Source organism: Lipotes vexillifer, unplaced genomic scaffold (assembly GCF_000442215.2).
Source record: "Lipotes vexillifer unplaced genomic scaffold, Lipotes_vexillifer_v1.1 scaffold131, whole genome shotgun sequence".
NCBI classification, from domain to species: Eukaryota; Metazoa; Chordata; class Mammalia; order Artiodactyla; family Lipotidae; genus Lipotes; species Lipotes vexillifer.
The window spans coordinates 2363928-2379921 of record NW_006782866.1 but is presented as its reverse complement, the minus strand read 5'-3'; the positions used below and the strand labels follow the sequence as shown (position 1 = coordinate 2379921).

Here is a 15994-nt window from a genome sequence, read left to right as displayed (position 1 = left end):
AGCATCACTTAATAGGCAATAGTGCTTAAGACCCTGTAAATATGATAATGGTTTCAGTTAAATGGGAGAGAAACCTTTCTTGGCCTTGGAAAAAAATCCAATATATGTACTTTTAAACTTTTCAAAATTTCATATAAATAATTAACACTACATAAGACTTTTAGTTAAAAGAGACACTTTCCACACCTCTCTGGTATTTATTTATGGTATTTATTTATGACTCCCTTGTTAGAGCTTTTAAGTATTTCAACTCCAAAGAGGAAGACTGGGTAAGGAAAATACTGTGTCACTGATGTAAAAATTAAAAAGGGTGACATGCAGACATAGCAGATGTTCTGAAAGAGAAATCACAATATGAAAAAAAGAACTGTGCTAATTCCACTCACAAGCATAAATTAAACTAAAATTAGAAAATGCAGAATACTGAATTCAGATTTTCATCAAGTTCTTTACTCAAATCCATAATTATGACAACAGATTTGTGACTGGTATTACCATGTTCCCATAAGCAAATATATCAGATGAGAGAAAGATGAAGTGAGGGAAAATGTCTTTGCTTTTGTTTAATGCTAAATTTTAAATAGTTGTAAATGTAGGATTTTGAATAATTCATAGGATAAAATAATGGTTTCATGAATTTACCATATATAATAGTGCAAAACATATTTTGAGAGGAGGACAAATTAGAGGCAATGACATTCAAAAAATCTCAAGTGGACAGTTTAATAATTTGTAGTTTGATCAACTGTCAACTTGAACTCAGGAGCCACTGAGTTTTGCCCTAATGAAAATAAAGCACTTTTAAAATTAAAAAATAACAATACTAATAAATTTAAATCTTTTATGACCATAAGTTCACATATGGAAAGTTGGAAATTCTTAGCCACGTTTTTGGTTTTTACCCCTTAAGCATATATTCAGCCACACCTTTCCTGTCTCCCTTTTTAAACAACAAAGCTATTGTTAGGCAACAGAACTATAAAACTCAGTATGGATATATTCACTATATACTCATCATGCTAGTTTAATGCCTAATTTAAAATTTGTTTTCTCGCCATCAAGAATATAAAATTTTTCTCTAAGAAGAGATATGTGAACTGACTTATTTCACATGAAGCTCTCCAAATAAGTAGTACCTGTCGATGATATGAATTCCCATGATGAAAGGTTGCATGTCTGGACTTTGAGGGTAGCAAAGTTTACACTTGGTGTGGGCGCTAAGCATTGTCCCATCATTCAATATGAATCTATAGGATGGGCTGGAGGCAGTGCCACGAGTCATCACTGTTTCAAACAAAAGAGAAACCTAGTTAAAATTCTGACACTTATACTTTGGGCAGAGGAGAGTTACCAAGCCTTATTTCTACCTAGAACTTCATTTAAATGCCCTTCTAACTGCTGCCTGCTCAGACTCTAAATACAGTCAGATAAAGCAGATATCTGAGGGGGAAAAATGATTCTGGGTGAAATATACAATCTGATGACAAGTTTTAATTTAGTCCTACTTGAATGGGTGCCTCCTCACAGAAATTATGATTATGAAGAAACCACAAACCACAAAAAAATCAACCTTAATCTTTCCCTTTAATGGGGCAGCTCCTTAAATTTATTAAGTGTTCATTAAAAATACCAAGAAGTAATTTTCTTTCCCTATAATGGGGCAGCTCCTTAAATTTATTAAGTGTTCATTAAAAATACCAAGAAGTAATTTTCTCCCCTCTCATTCTCAGTATTATCTCTAACAAGCTCTCCCCCAACCTTTGGCTGGCTGATTTTTAAAAACAGCTTTATTGAGATATCATTAATATACTATAAAATTCATCCTCTGAGTTTTGATTAGTTTGCAGAGCTCTTTAACTGAAATTCAAATTTAATTTTTCACTCAGGAATGTGAATTGATAAGGTCCCCACTTGTCAAATTATTAGTCATATATATTATTTTTGATGTTTGAATTTAGTTTAGTAAGCAAATTAAGATAAAGCCACTGATTACTAATATAAAATAAAAACTAGGTTAAAGCAATCAAATCACTGTATAAACAACACGATTTACTTTTGTCTTAAAGCTTTATTAACAACAGATAAAATTCTAACTCTACTGGTAAATATTTATGAAATATGTAAAGGCTCTACCAGACTACTAAGTAAGAAAATGTCATTGATGTTTCAGTAATACAATAGAATTCTTTATTAAGAAAGAGTTAATAGGTAGACTCAGCTATACCAAGGTTAAAAATCATATCCACTGAAATGTAAGGGTTACTACCACAAATGACTATTATAATTTAGCCTGTAATAAATGTTAGTCCTATTTTTCAAAGACATTTCAGAAAGGGCTTCAGTCACACTTTAAAGACATATGAGAAAGACAAAATGACCAACTGATAAATAATTTTTGAAGCTACATATTACTTTAAGTAAAGAGAAGGCAGGCTCTACTTTATTGCCGTGGGTATACCATATAAACTGAAGAGGGCATAATCTGCTGTAAATCTATGCCATACATAAATCTCCCAAAGTACCAAAACCAGGATATAAAGTTAATTTCAAGGATTCCTGACCCACCTGGCAATTTCAGCCAAATCACTGGCACATTTACCAAATATAACACATGGAGAAATTTAGTATCTAGTGAAATAATAAATGATGAAAAAGTCTTTAATGAAAACCGATAATTTCTGTGTAAGAATGTAAGTTAAATGTTTGCTCTGACAAAACCTTAAAAAAATGTTAACAATTCCCAACTGTTAATATCTTCTGATAATATATTTTAGAAAACACAACTACAACAAAAAAGTGGCACTTTAAGATAAATTATTAACCTGGGATATTGAGAAAGCTACAGATATATAAATGGCCAGATAAGACACAGAATATATTTCATGTTATTTTGCTTATGCCATTTTGTCTATTTTTTTCATCACACTTTATTGCACTTTAGGATCATTCTGCTGGAAAACATTCTCTGGCTCTTCACCACTGAGCTGACTGTCCAATATGGTAGTCATCAGCCACTTTCATAATGTGGCAAATTTAATTTAAAATTAAAAGAAATTAAAAATTCAGTGCCTTAGTCTCACTAGCCACATTTCAAGTACTCAATAGCTGCATGTGGCTACTGGCTACCATATTGGACAGTACAGCTCCATACAATCTGATTTCATTTTGCATTTCCAATCTTATTTTTCATTGTTTCATAAACATTTCTTCTATATCTCTTTGAATAGGAGGTAGAAAACCTTTTATACACTTATTTTTCTTCTTCAGGTAGAATAAACGTAAGGGCTAGTACTGTGTCCCATTCTTATTTTCCACTCTCCATTGAAATTGCACAATGCTTTTAAAGTGAGAAAGAACTAGAAACTCAGGCTAACATGGGAATATTAAGATACTGTGGATTACAGAACCATCAATAGTCCTTTGGTAATTATGCTTCCTTAACTTGGAGGACTACATCTAAACTAGTGAAAATTCCAAAATTGGGGAATCCCTTCTAACTTAATACAGGAAACTATTACACTTTAAGTTTTGAAGTTAGATTATTTATTTTCGATAATAAGGTGTGGAATAAGACTCAGCACAAGGAAGGCAGCATAGGTCAATGAAAAGCATAAAAGCCTAGGAATCAGATTTAGGTTTGAACTCTGACTTTGTCATTTACAAGTTTAGGACTTAATAATGCAAATTAACCTTTGCCCACTGTCACTAAGATGGAGCCAGTTTATTGTGAGATAATATCTAGCATGGAACCTGGTACATAGCAGGTACTGAATGAATATTTCCTGAATAAATACCAAAGAAAAAACAAACTACAAATAAGCAGCTTCCAAAGTACCTATGTCCTGAGTCATACTCACTCACATTCAGCCAATCCCAAGATACCATTTATACTAATAGCTTCAACCCTACATAACAATCTAATATTCTGAATTAAGACACGAGTATGGGAGCCATAATTCTTTACAGAACTGGTTGGTTAAACGTCTGTTCTACACACCAAATTTTCCCCATAAGAAAGATCTGTGCCTGAACAAAACTATTTGGAATTTCATTTGATCACAGGTCCTGACCTTGTTTTCTGATTTAGTTTTACCAGGTTTTGTTTCCTGATTTAGTTTGGCCAGGTTTTGATCTCTGACTCCTGTGTCCATTTCTAAAATTTTTAGAACACTTAGTGAGGAGGGATGCTATTGATGTGGTATTGTTGCCACCCCAGAAACTCTTCAAAGAACCTTTAAAATGGCAATCGTTTTTGCTTTTGTCCCCCCAGAGTAGGCCTCAACAGAGCCAGGAAACAGAGCAAAGGAAACTGTTTTGTCTGGTCAGAGCAGCTATAGAAGTAGAGCTATTTGGGTTTTTGACTCCACCTAATTTGGTGCTGAGATAACCTCAACAAGCATGCCTTACTGATGTTAACCAACTGGGCAGGTTTAAAACGTATGGCAGGGTACTACAGATCAATGCTGTAAGAGATTTCTCTTTCTTTTTGATATTTCCCTAGATATATGCAGAAAAAATGCGATTTAAAAATTGTTACTAAGATAAAGAAAAAAAAATTACCCCTAGATGCTCTAAGATTTTCAGTCACCAATGTGTAAACTCTATTCAGTATACCGAAATTTCTAAAAAAGGAAAATAAACTCATATTTTAAATATTTTTAATAAAGTTAGACAAAAAAAAGATTTTCAGTTAACTCTGTTATACAGAACATGGACATTCTGGTTAATCATTCATATGGGAACTTACGTTTTATAGCAATACTTCCAAACTTATTGATACTACAAACTCCTTCCAACTGTCTCATGATTTTTTTAATGAAAATAACTTTATTTTGTGATTATAAAGTTAATAAAGAAATGAACAAAGAGTAAGTAAAGATAAACTTGTATAATCCCATCACTCAGAGATAACCACTGTTAACATTTTGTTAGCCTTCTAATATTGGATAAATAAATATACAAGAATGAGATCTTACAATATATGCCATGCTTTCGTAGCCTACTTTTTTTTTTGGCGGTACACGGGCCTCTCACTGTCCCCTGCATTGGCAGGCGGACCCCCAACCACTGTGCCACCAGGGAAGCCCCTCTTAGCCTACTTTTTAATGTAACAATGTATCATGGACATCTTTCAAAGAGAAGAAACGATCCATTACATTACATTACATTATTGATAACAGGTAAATAAAACTTTCATAAAACTTTTCTAGGCTATCTGGCCCAACATTTCCCATGACTACTACTCTCCTTAAGTGCTAATAGATGTGCTACAGGAAAAAGTATTCTGAGGAAAAATAAGTCTGGGTAACAAAGTCAAACATGAACCTTTATTGTAGAACTTCCCAGAAACTTAAATACCTTAAATATGTCTTATGAGTCCCCGAAAGTGGAGACTGAAATATTTCCCATATTTAATTCAGCATGAAATATCATTTCCTAGTTATAGCTATTAATATCTTGTGGAACCTATGTTTATGTTTTCCAAACTTTTCCGTAATAAAACATCTTAGACTATAGACTCTGGTTCAGTAGTGTGGGTGGAGTCCAGAAATCTGGTTTAACAACTGCCCCAAATGAATCTTATCAGGGACCTTAGGGAAGCATTTAACCTAGACTATTCTCTAAAAGAATGATTCTGAATTGAACAGAACTTAGGAAGCTTTTCTAAACTATATACCTTTATGAACTTCCTCCCAGTTTAAAAAATTCCTCAGGTGGTCCTGATACCCATTTTCCCCCCAGTCTCAATGGAGAACAACTGCTTTAATCTAGTTCATCCTGAATGCTCCCACAATATTCTTTGGCTGAAATGTGTTTTCAAATTTGATTCTGGAAAATAAAATGGCCAACACCCTTTAAAAGCAGTCCATGAGCTGTCTGTCAAAAGCAGCTGAAAAACTAAGCTAAGAACTTAACTCTTTTTTTTTTCACACAAATACTAACGTTTAATCTCATTTCCAAAGTCGAAGAATGAAAACTTGCAATTAAACACTGAGCAAGCCACATATTTAGGTAATATTTCTTAAAAAGTAAGAACTTAAATTTTTAATGCATATTAGGATTTTATAGCAGCTGCTGCCTTCAAAAGGTAAGTTAAAGGCAGGAAAAAAGACAGATGGAGGACAAATTTTCTTGCCTAAATATCAATTACTGTAGAGGTTTTACATTTTAAAAGTTTTACACAAAATCGAGGATATAGTGGCATAACTTGTTTCATTCTTTTACACTGTCCCTAAGTGCAGAGGCAGCAAGGAAACTGCAAATGCTCTTTACATCTCTCTCCATTCTTGATAGACCAGTGGTTCTCAAACTTGATGTTGAATATAACTTGAATGCTGAATATAACATATAAGAAAAAGATGTGCTCGACTCATGAATGCTGTTTACCAAGTTGTCCAGAATCTCCAAAACACTAGAATCAGTCATGTGAATTCTGGGCAATTTAATTCTGAGAAAAAATTTATTTCTATTGAGGAATTTTTTTTTTTTCTAAAAAAAGTACAAGAAAAGGACATTAAGACATGAGTAATGGAGAAGAGGTGTTGAATTATATTTCTTTACATTTCTCTCTAAATTGTTTTACTTCATATGTTAATGATAGGTTAGTTACTTATTATACTTTAATCAATCTATTCTATAGAGAATTCCAATGGTTTAGAAACACATACTTTAAACCACGGCTCAATCACATCTATGGGCAGCCTAGGCATTTGGACAATGAGACAATAATCTAGACCTGCTTTGCCTTGGCCAAAATGTATATAAATTGTAGGCAAATAAAATTGAAAGTCTTTTAAGGAAAGCCTTGGAAGGTTCAACTTATAAAGTTAAGGCAAAAATTAAAGAGAAGAGTATCATATACTGCAGCATTTTAGGAAATGAGTGAAGACAGTGCTCTGAGTCTCCCACTTATGCAAAAATCAAGTGCTATTGCTGGTAGAGGGAGTCACAAAGTTTGCAACCAGCGGATGGCATTAACTGCTTTCTGTAATGGTTTCCAAACCTGACTGCACTTCAGGATTGCCTGGGGAACTTCTTGGTCATATCCACTGAAATACCATCTTTGGGGATGGTAACAAGAGGCCAACTGAAGAACCATTAGTCTGGAGGAAGCTGTCCCAGAAGTAAACAGACTAGTGAGATTCATACAGATGGCTTCCTGAAAAAAAAAATCAAGCTGCCTCCTTCACATACCATTAGGAAGCAGCTGACCTAAAATGGAATGAATGGAAAATCATCTGTAAACTTAAGAAACGTAACGGGAAAATGTTAAAATTAAGAAAGGTGATGGAATAATGAAAAATATTTTAAAAATTGTTTTTCAGGAATAGCCATACAAAGAGTCTCTTTCCAGACAAACTATTTACTTAAGAGATTACAGAACAGATTACACTGGGAAAGATGTATTAGGCTACCATAATTACATGACAATATTTTAAAATATATCAAAACCCCTTCTCTCTGAATCTTTACAAACTTTCTGGCCTTCACTCTCAGTTAATTTTCCCTATCTTTCCTATAATACTGTTAAGTTCCTTAAGGGCAGGGAATATACTTTTTTCATATTCCCATAGTACTTACTATGACACAGCAGTTATTCAATTATTAATTAATAATTTCATATGACATATTTTTAACTTGAAACTTCAACCTGAGTCAGGTACTGTAACAGTCATGAAGTAAACATGCATGATATAGATCTGTATTATCTAGAAGCCCTCTGACATGCCTGTTCTGCTGGGAGTGATCGTCAAAAGCCAGACAAAAATATCACTTCCTCTCTAAAGCCATCCCTGATTCTCCAAGTCAGAATTAATTTCTTTCTTCTTTTGTTATACCTCTTTTATAGCCCAGGCCACACTGATCTTTAAAACTGTCATATATCCTCCTAACAGATTTTGAGCTCCTGGAGGGCAAAACCCTGCTTTGTCATCACTGAATCCCTGGCACCTTACATAGTGTTCTATGTATGTGAGGAACTTGATACGTGTCTGCTGAATGAATGAATGAATGAATGAGTGAGTGACCACCACATGATATACTGTTTTTTAAAATGTGCATCCCAAAATTCAGGATCCACTCATGAATTACTTTGCTTACCCACTTCTTCCTTCCCAAAACTGATTATTGCAAAAACTGTAATTTGGAAAAAATACTTATCAAGCCATAAATTCTATATAAATTATTCAATATTAATAAAGAGCAAGGTTAATGAAAATAGCTGAGAGAGATAAACCTTACCTTCTTGAAATAGTTGTCTGGCATAAGATGGCTCTCTGCCTTGAGGTTGGAAAAAAGCATAAATGCACTTCCTCACTAAATCTTCCCAGCCAGTTCTGCCAGCAGCTCTCAGGGAACTAGTATCAATAGAGATGATTTTACCTATACAAAGAATGAAAGTTTACATTTATGATAGCCTCCTGATACAAGTCATTCATGTTTCAAAACTAACAACTGCATCTAAAAAATATTCTGCCACCTCTCAAATGTTTAATGGACAAAAGCACTATTAATTTTTATAACATATGGTAACGGAATATATCAGTGACATGATATTACAAAATTGTTTTTGCCTTGGAGTGCGTTATATTATATCCTAAAATTCAATACCAATCAAGTAGTAAAGTCATATCATAAAGACCTGAAGCTGCAGAGACTAATGTAGGTCAAACTCCTCTGGCTTGCTCTTTGGATCCTGCTCTCTACATATACTAATGATTGGATCACTTATTGGGGATGGGAGGCAGAGATGAAATATATTATTTTGGTTTAAATTAATTTCCAATAATTAAGTGAAGAGAATATGAGAAAGTAAGGAAGCCTTTCCTTTCCTACCTCCTCTTGGGCTATAGACAATATTGCATTTAAGAATAAAGACTGAAGGCAAAAAAAGGACAATCAGAAAAAGATAAGTGAGAACATTAAGATCTGCTAGGCATTCTGCAAACAGAACATACGCTTTATAAAATTTAGTGGTGATTTGACATTGTTATCACATTTGAACAAGTTTCCTAAATGACTATGGAAGAATTCAGGCAAATTATTTGTTAATCAGGAGCCAATTAATCCAGTTTGTGATTATTCAGATCTGTTTTATTTTATTTTTAATGCAATCTTAAATTCACACAAAGTAATATTGGTAAGATATATATATATATAGATATATATAGATATATATATAAATTAAGAATTAGATTAATAAGACGAAAACTTACAAAGCCCCATCCGACTTCAAAACTTGAACATTACCAATATCATCAATATTATTCAATTATGTGTGTACTCCTCACTTGTCACATCCCTCTGTCTTTATATTCTCCTATCTAGATTGTTCCCAGTTTTTTGTCATTACAATCAACACTGCTATGAATATCTTTCACATTTTCCATAGTGCATATGTGTAACAGTTTCTCTAGAGTACATATGTAGGAATAGAACTGTTGAGTCACAGGTTATGTGAATGTTCAAATTTATAATATTGAACTGTTTTCCAGAAACTTACATAAGAGTTACTGTTAATCCAACATCCATTCCATCACTCGGTACTGTTGGGCTTCTTTATTTTTTACAATTAGTAGCTGAAAAATGGTTATGGTCTAACTTTGTATTTCCCTGATTAATGAGGTTGAATATTTTTCATGTTTATTCACCACTCAAGTTTCCTCTTCTGTGAACGCCTGTTTGTCTTTTCCTCATCTTCCCTTTTTTCACACAATCAACTCAAATCTATTGTACTGTTTGTGCCTCTTCATTTTAACTAATCCTTTCTTTATATATTTCTCTTGGTTTGTTTAGAAATAAAGTATTTATTAGACCTCTTTAACGTAGGGTCTTGAATCTAATATAACCAAGTATGTCTGATCAGGTTGTCACCCAAGTCTTGGCATAAATGTAGAAAGAAAATAAATTAAAACTTAAATGAGGGAATTTTTGTTATTTTAAAACAGTTTGGGGAAAACCTGATGAACACTGTGATTGAAACTACAGATAATTTCGGATTTTCTAAGAGTTTTAATCATTCAATCTTTGTCTCATCACATAAGAGACTAAGAGTTCGTTATGGCAGAGAATCCACTGTTATATAATCTTCAAATGCAATACTACTCCTCATATGCAGTGACTAAGCGAGGCATGTATGTTTGTGTTTGTGTTCAAGGTCAGTATTAACCCACATGAGAGCAAGGACGTCTGTAACTGTGGGACTGGAGGGGAGAAAGTGATTAAATTATCAGTAATGGTTAACAAATGATCAGCAATGCAATGAGTATCTTAGGAGAGAATCATAAATAGGTTGATTTAGAATACTTCTCCTTGCTAGAGGAAAGTTTAACTAACCAATCAACCAAATAAACCACTGTTCACCATTTCCTGGTAGAAAACTTCTTTTTTTTAAGGGACATGAACCACTCCATGTAGAGTTGAAAGCACTACTAAAACTTAAGGAATTAAATATCTAATACTTATTATAGTTTGTTTATTATTTTTTATCTAAATCAACTCTATGATATGATGCTAATTTTACATTTTAAGAATACTTCAGGGAAGCAGCCGCACAGCAGCAGGAGAAGCAGCGGGAGATCAGCTCGGTGCTTTGTGACCACCTAGAGGGGTCGGGTAGGGAGGGTGGGAGGGAGGGAGATGCAAGAGGGAAGAGATATGGGGACCTATGTATAACTGATTCACTTTGTTATAAAGCAGAAACTAACACACCATTGTAAAGCAATTATACTCCAATAAAGATGTTAAAAATAAAAGAATACTTCATATTTTTCTGGCATCTTTCTATTTTCTTTCTATTTTCTCTGGTATCTTCTGTGTAAGAAGTGTGTGCAGTACAGTGATGCCCTTTAAATAGTGCGTCGGTGGAAGGCAATGCAATATAAAGAAAGAGTTCTATATTAGGGCCTAAAGATGTCTGCCCTCAGCGATTAGCTGCCTGGTTTTAGAAAAGTCACCATTCCCTCATTTGTAAAATGGACAGGCTAGATTCTGTAATCTCTGAGGTTCCCTCTAGATTTATAATTACTTTATGATCCAGAGCTTAATTTTTTAATTTTTATAAATTTATTCTAAAATCAAGTATATCTAAGATTTTAATGCTGGGTCCTTGGTCAGAAACAAAACTACCAGTTATAACATTGTTCCTATGGAAAAATACAGTCCTCTTTAAAACAATCTAATTTAGGATTCAATTTATAGAAATGCAATATGAGGAAAAGCTGAAATATACTGTTCCTAAATTATCCTCATAATTTTTAGGCCTCCCTTGTCTCCCACAATTATTGTGTGGCCTAACCATCACCCCTTTTCAACAGGCTTTTATTCTGCTATCTCTTAGACCCTTGTTTGGTTTTACTGACACAAAAGACCAGCTATATTTTTTAACAGACCCTATTTTTCCTTCACACAATAATATTTTGGATTTTCAGTAAGAGTTTATTAAATTTTTCCAGTGTTGTTCATCAGTGGAAAGTGGAAAGGAACGTGTACATGGTAGACTCAAAAAGTGAATGAATAAAGGTATGGGAATTGATCATTACTACCCTTAGATGCTGTAATTGTTGCTGTAAGGGTAGTAATTGATCATTACTGTAATAGATGCTGTAAGGGTAGTAATTGATCATTACTACCCTTAGATATCAAGCTCCTAGACATTCTCTTTGTTGTATTCTATTGGGTTGGCCAAAAAGTGCGTTCGGGTTTTCTGTAAGAGGTAACGGAAAACCTGAACAAATTTTTTTGGCCAAACCAATATTTTCTGCCCTAATTTATCCCTACCTACTCTTTAGTAAGAGCAGTTGGGAGTTTATCTTTAAGAACACAAGAATAAAGCACACAATACAGGAATATTAGACTTCTGGGACTAAAAAATTAATAAATATTGTAACAGGATCTTGTAAACAATGGTAAAGTGAAAAAGTACATTAAAACTAAACTTTCACAAAGAATAAAATTTAGTAGAAATGATTTTTTAAATCTTGGTCTGCTAAAAAATCTATCTGTAGTATCTATCTATATTTTAAGACTAGAGCGGTAAGTAATACATATACAATTCTGATTGATGTAAAAGTATGAAAACCTAACATGACAAAGTGAAGATAAGATTAAACAATATAGGGGAATTCCCTGGTGGTCCAGTGGTTAAAGCTCTGCACTTCCACTGCAGGGGTGGGCACGGGTTTGATCCCTGGTCAGGGAACTGAGATCCTGTATGCCGTGTGGTGCAGCCAAAATTTTTTAAAAATTTAAGAAATTTTAAAAACTAACAAAAAAGATTAAACAGTATATGAGAAATACTTTATAAATTATAAAGAACAGTAACACTTGTTTTTGCTGAAAATCAAATCTGAAGTAGGCCTTTAAAAAGAAGGGCTTATTTTCACGTACGCTCACTATACTCACTTTGTGGCTCTACTGCCCTTCTTCCAGTTCTAACATACTCCTCTGTCTTAGGGATTTTTGCAGCTCTGTCTCCTCAGTCAGGAGCACCCATTCTGCACCATGCCCCATGCCCAACGCACCCTTCCAACACCCACACTTTGCACAGCTGGCACAGCCTCATCCTTTGGGGCCTAGGGGCACGATATCAGCTCGACAGGCCTTCTGTTAACCAGCTAATTTTAAAATAGGACCTCCCTATTAGCTTCCCTTATACCATTTCACACCTTTCCCATCAAAAAAGTACACATCTGTAATTATATCATTGCTTTTTGCTCAATCAGGTACACCCTGAGCAATCACACATAGTGACAGGCACTTCTAAGAATTCAATCAGTATGTGCTAAATAAATTTAAAGACAAAGAATAAAGGAAAAAAGAAACAGCCAGATATATTTATGCACAATATTAAAACCCCTTCTTTGTATCTGTTTATAAATAAATACATTAATATCTACATTGCCAAATTTCTTTCCATAGATTATGAAAAATAATTTATAATCAGAATATAGATATGTGCATAATTACAAAATAATGTTCTCCCCAGCACCCTCCCATAACAATGATGACAGTACCTAAAATGCACAGAATCAAGACCACGTTGGAAATGTTTTCTGTACAGGACTAGTGAACAGAAGCTGAACAGCAGAGAACAGAGGGACACAATTAGTTTTAAGGGCATAGTCACATCATTAATACTGAGAGAACATTCTGAACTTTGCAGCTAGTACCTGTAGTATCTTGCTTGGTCATAAAGGATTCTACACCCGTAATAGCTGGAGGCCGAGGTAATCTCCGTGCAATACAAATCAAACATGACTGGAAATCTGCCCAAAACAAGAAGGGGAAATTGAAGGAAAGAGGGTAGCAAGCGGTTCACATCTACCACCTGCCATTAATGGTTTTTATAAAAACAGTACATGTTATATGATCTGACACAATATTGGAGTCACTCTGATCTAATAGTATAATATTAGAAATAAAATTGCTCGCAACTAAAAACTGGCAGCTCCAGATAGAGATCTAGTTAGAATAAATTATCCCTTCCCATTGAATGTTCTTACATAAACTAGCGGAGACTGATGCATCTCAAGTACTTGGATGATAACAACTTGAAGAAGTAGTTTTGGCTACATTTAAGCAACATAGTGGTTTATAAAATACAGTTTTTTAGTCTGTTTCCTATATTCATTAATGGCTACAAAGATTATTCCTATAACCACTGTGCAGATAATAATTTATCATATGAAAAAAACATTTAACTGTTTCTGAAGAAGCATTATTTTGCCCTTGACAGAGGACTTCTATGTTTTTAGGATCTGTAATTTTTTTTGCAAGTCCCATTTCCAAATTTTTTTAAGAGGTTACACGCAATATCACACAACTAAATAAGAATTTCAGTCATATAAGACAGGCTTGCATGTGTATTTTGTAAAAAGTCCCCAGTTGATTGTGGCGCCCATTGCCTGGTGAGACCCACTACATACACGGCCTTTTTTGCATCTGACTTCTCGGCTGCTACCTTCCCTAGTCCTTACTCCAATTTCCAATTTGTGGTGTTCTTAACTTAGCTCAGTTTAAGCTTGCATGGAAAACTCATCCACTGTAACAAATTTAACTAATACCATGTTCATACCCTGTTCATATTAGAGCTTCAGCTGTGTTTTCATCTGTTCATAAGCTTTCTCCTTATAAATTACCTTGTATGGCCTCAAAAATACTAACTCTATTCTCCAGTGTTCCATACACTCTAAGCTTGAAACTTTCTAAAAATCAGAGCTGTTCAACAGCCTGCTGCATCTGGTACATTTCCAACTGGCAGCAGTTAGTTACAGCTCTTATTTCTAGGCAGCAAGTTGGTTTGAATTTGACATTTTAGTGGGAATGTCAGCTTAAAACTGAGGATTTGGGGGCATTTTAAATGGGTAATTCTAGATGTTAGCAATTTTTTTCTTAAGTATTAAGAAATACAGAGCAAATTGAATAGCCACTATGCTATATAATATAATAACCAAAAACACTATCTGAAGAAGGCAGTTTATAATCAATTTCCTCTCTGTTCCTAAAACCATGGAAAAAGCAGTCAAACACCTTAAAATCACCCTTTGCTTTTACCTTCTCCATCCTCTTGAATTGATTTTGGCTGTGACACAGTGAAACACTGCATTACTTCATACCGCTGGCAAGCTTCCTGGTTCTCAGTGCCTGGCTCATCTGGAGGGTGAATTAGCATCCTGCAGTTAAAAGTATGGCTATTTCGTCGTGTTGCCTCTTGTGGCCAAGGAACTCCATTCACTGTGAAAGAAAAATTGATTATATGCTTGTGAAAAAGGTGAAAAAGTACAAACTCTGAAGATACAAAAGACATACCTTTACTCATCTGCTTAATTAGCTACTCAGATTAAAAGACAGACTTCCTCAGATCCAACATTATCCTGAGGGAATAGGATACTTATCTTCCTTAGCAAAGCTAAATGTTTACCAATTAGAAAAATGTAAAATTTGCAAGAAATTGTATAGGATTTCCTCCCTCAAAGATAAGGTCTTACAAATACCTCAATTCACTAACAGCTTTTATAAACAAATAAAGACAAAATTAAAAATTAATAGCTTTAAAAAGTTAATAGCTTATTGCTCTTTTGCTCAGAATTTTACAGCAGTTAATTAATGAGCTTTTCCACTTGTTTCCTGTTATACCCTGGCAATGAAAAAAATGATTGAAAATCACAGGTCTGTTGTTAGGCAAGGGTTTTAACCTGGTAGGCATGGATGCTTAAGGATGGCTTGTGTGTGTGTGCACCCTTTTGGTTGGAGGAGTCAAAGTTTTTCAAATGTGACTCAAAAAAAATATTTAGAATAGACAGAGGCCAATCTTGGTTTTGTAAATCATTTTTTCTTGCTCTTTATTTTACTTGCACAGTCTGCATGCTACAATGCCTTGGATATGGTGGGTAATCATTACATAAAGATGACTGTTAAAACAGAAATGTTACCTGATTCAGTATAAGAAAAGTGAATTCAGTTATAGAGAAGATAACTGTACATTTCAAGTGAGAATCACTGTGTGGCGGGTCACCATTTCCCAGTTACAATGTTATATTCAAACCATGGTGGCAGTCAGAGGGGTTTTTCAGCTATTCTCTCCCCATTCCCAACAGATTTCTTACCATAGCCTCGCCGTTGAACCTCCTTCCTTTTTACTATCTCATCACTCTATAACTGTTAGAGGAAATCATGGAAACAAACCTATACTGGAGTAAGGAGTCTTGGTTCATCTTTGAACTAGCTGTGAGTTTTGGGTTAATGGCTTAATCTTTGCGTTGTCTTTAAAATAAAGGAATTGTATTGTATTGTATTGTATTATCTCTAAAGTCACTTACACTCTAAAATTCTATAACACATTAAGACCCCTTGGTAACTCAAGTATCAAACTAGCGATTTTAAGAGGAACAATTGTTTCAGGCTTCCAGTTACTATAAACACATACTACTCTTTTCAAAGAAGAAATAGGCTTCCACTTCATCGAGTGAACAACACAGAAAATTAAGAGCTATGG

At 34.2% G+C, this 15994-nt stretch overlaps 1 protein-coding gene across 3 annotated transcripts in view; it reads right to left on the bottom strand.

Moving 5' to 3' along the window:
- Positions 1–15994, bottom strand: part of NCOA1 (nuclear receptor coactivator 1) — a 199118-nt gene that overhangs the window by 68274 nt on the left and 114850 nt on the right. For all 3 annotated transcript variants that reach the window (XM_007455501.1, XM_007455503.1, XM_007455502.1), the window contains 4 exons: positions 14554–14733; positions 13170–13265; positions 8242–8382; positions 1137–1284 (listed from right to left, as the gene is read on the bottom strand). In XM_007455501.1, the coding sequence (XP_007455563.1) occupies positions 1137–1284; positions 8242–8382; positions 13170–13265; positions 14554–14733 (565 nt within the window). The remainder of the gene's footprint in view (positions 1–1136; positions 1285–8241; positions 8383–13169; positions 13266–14553; positions 14734–15994) is intronic.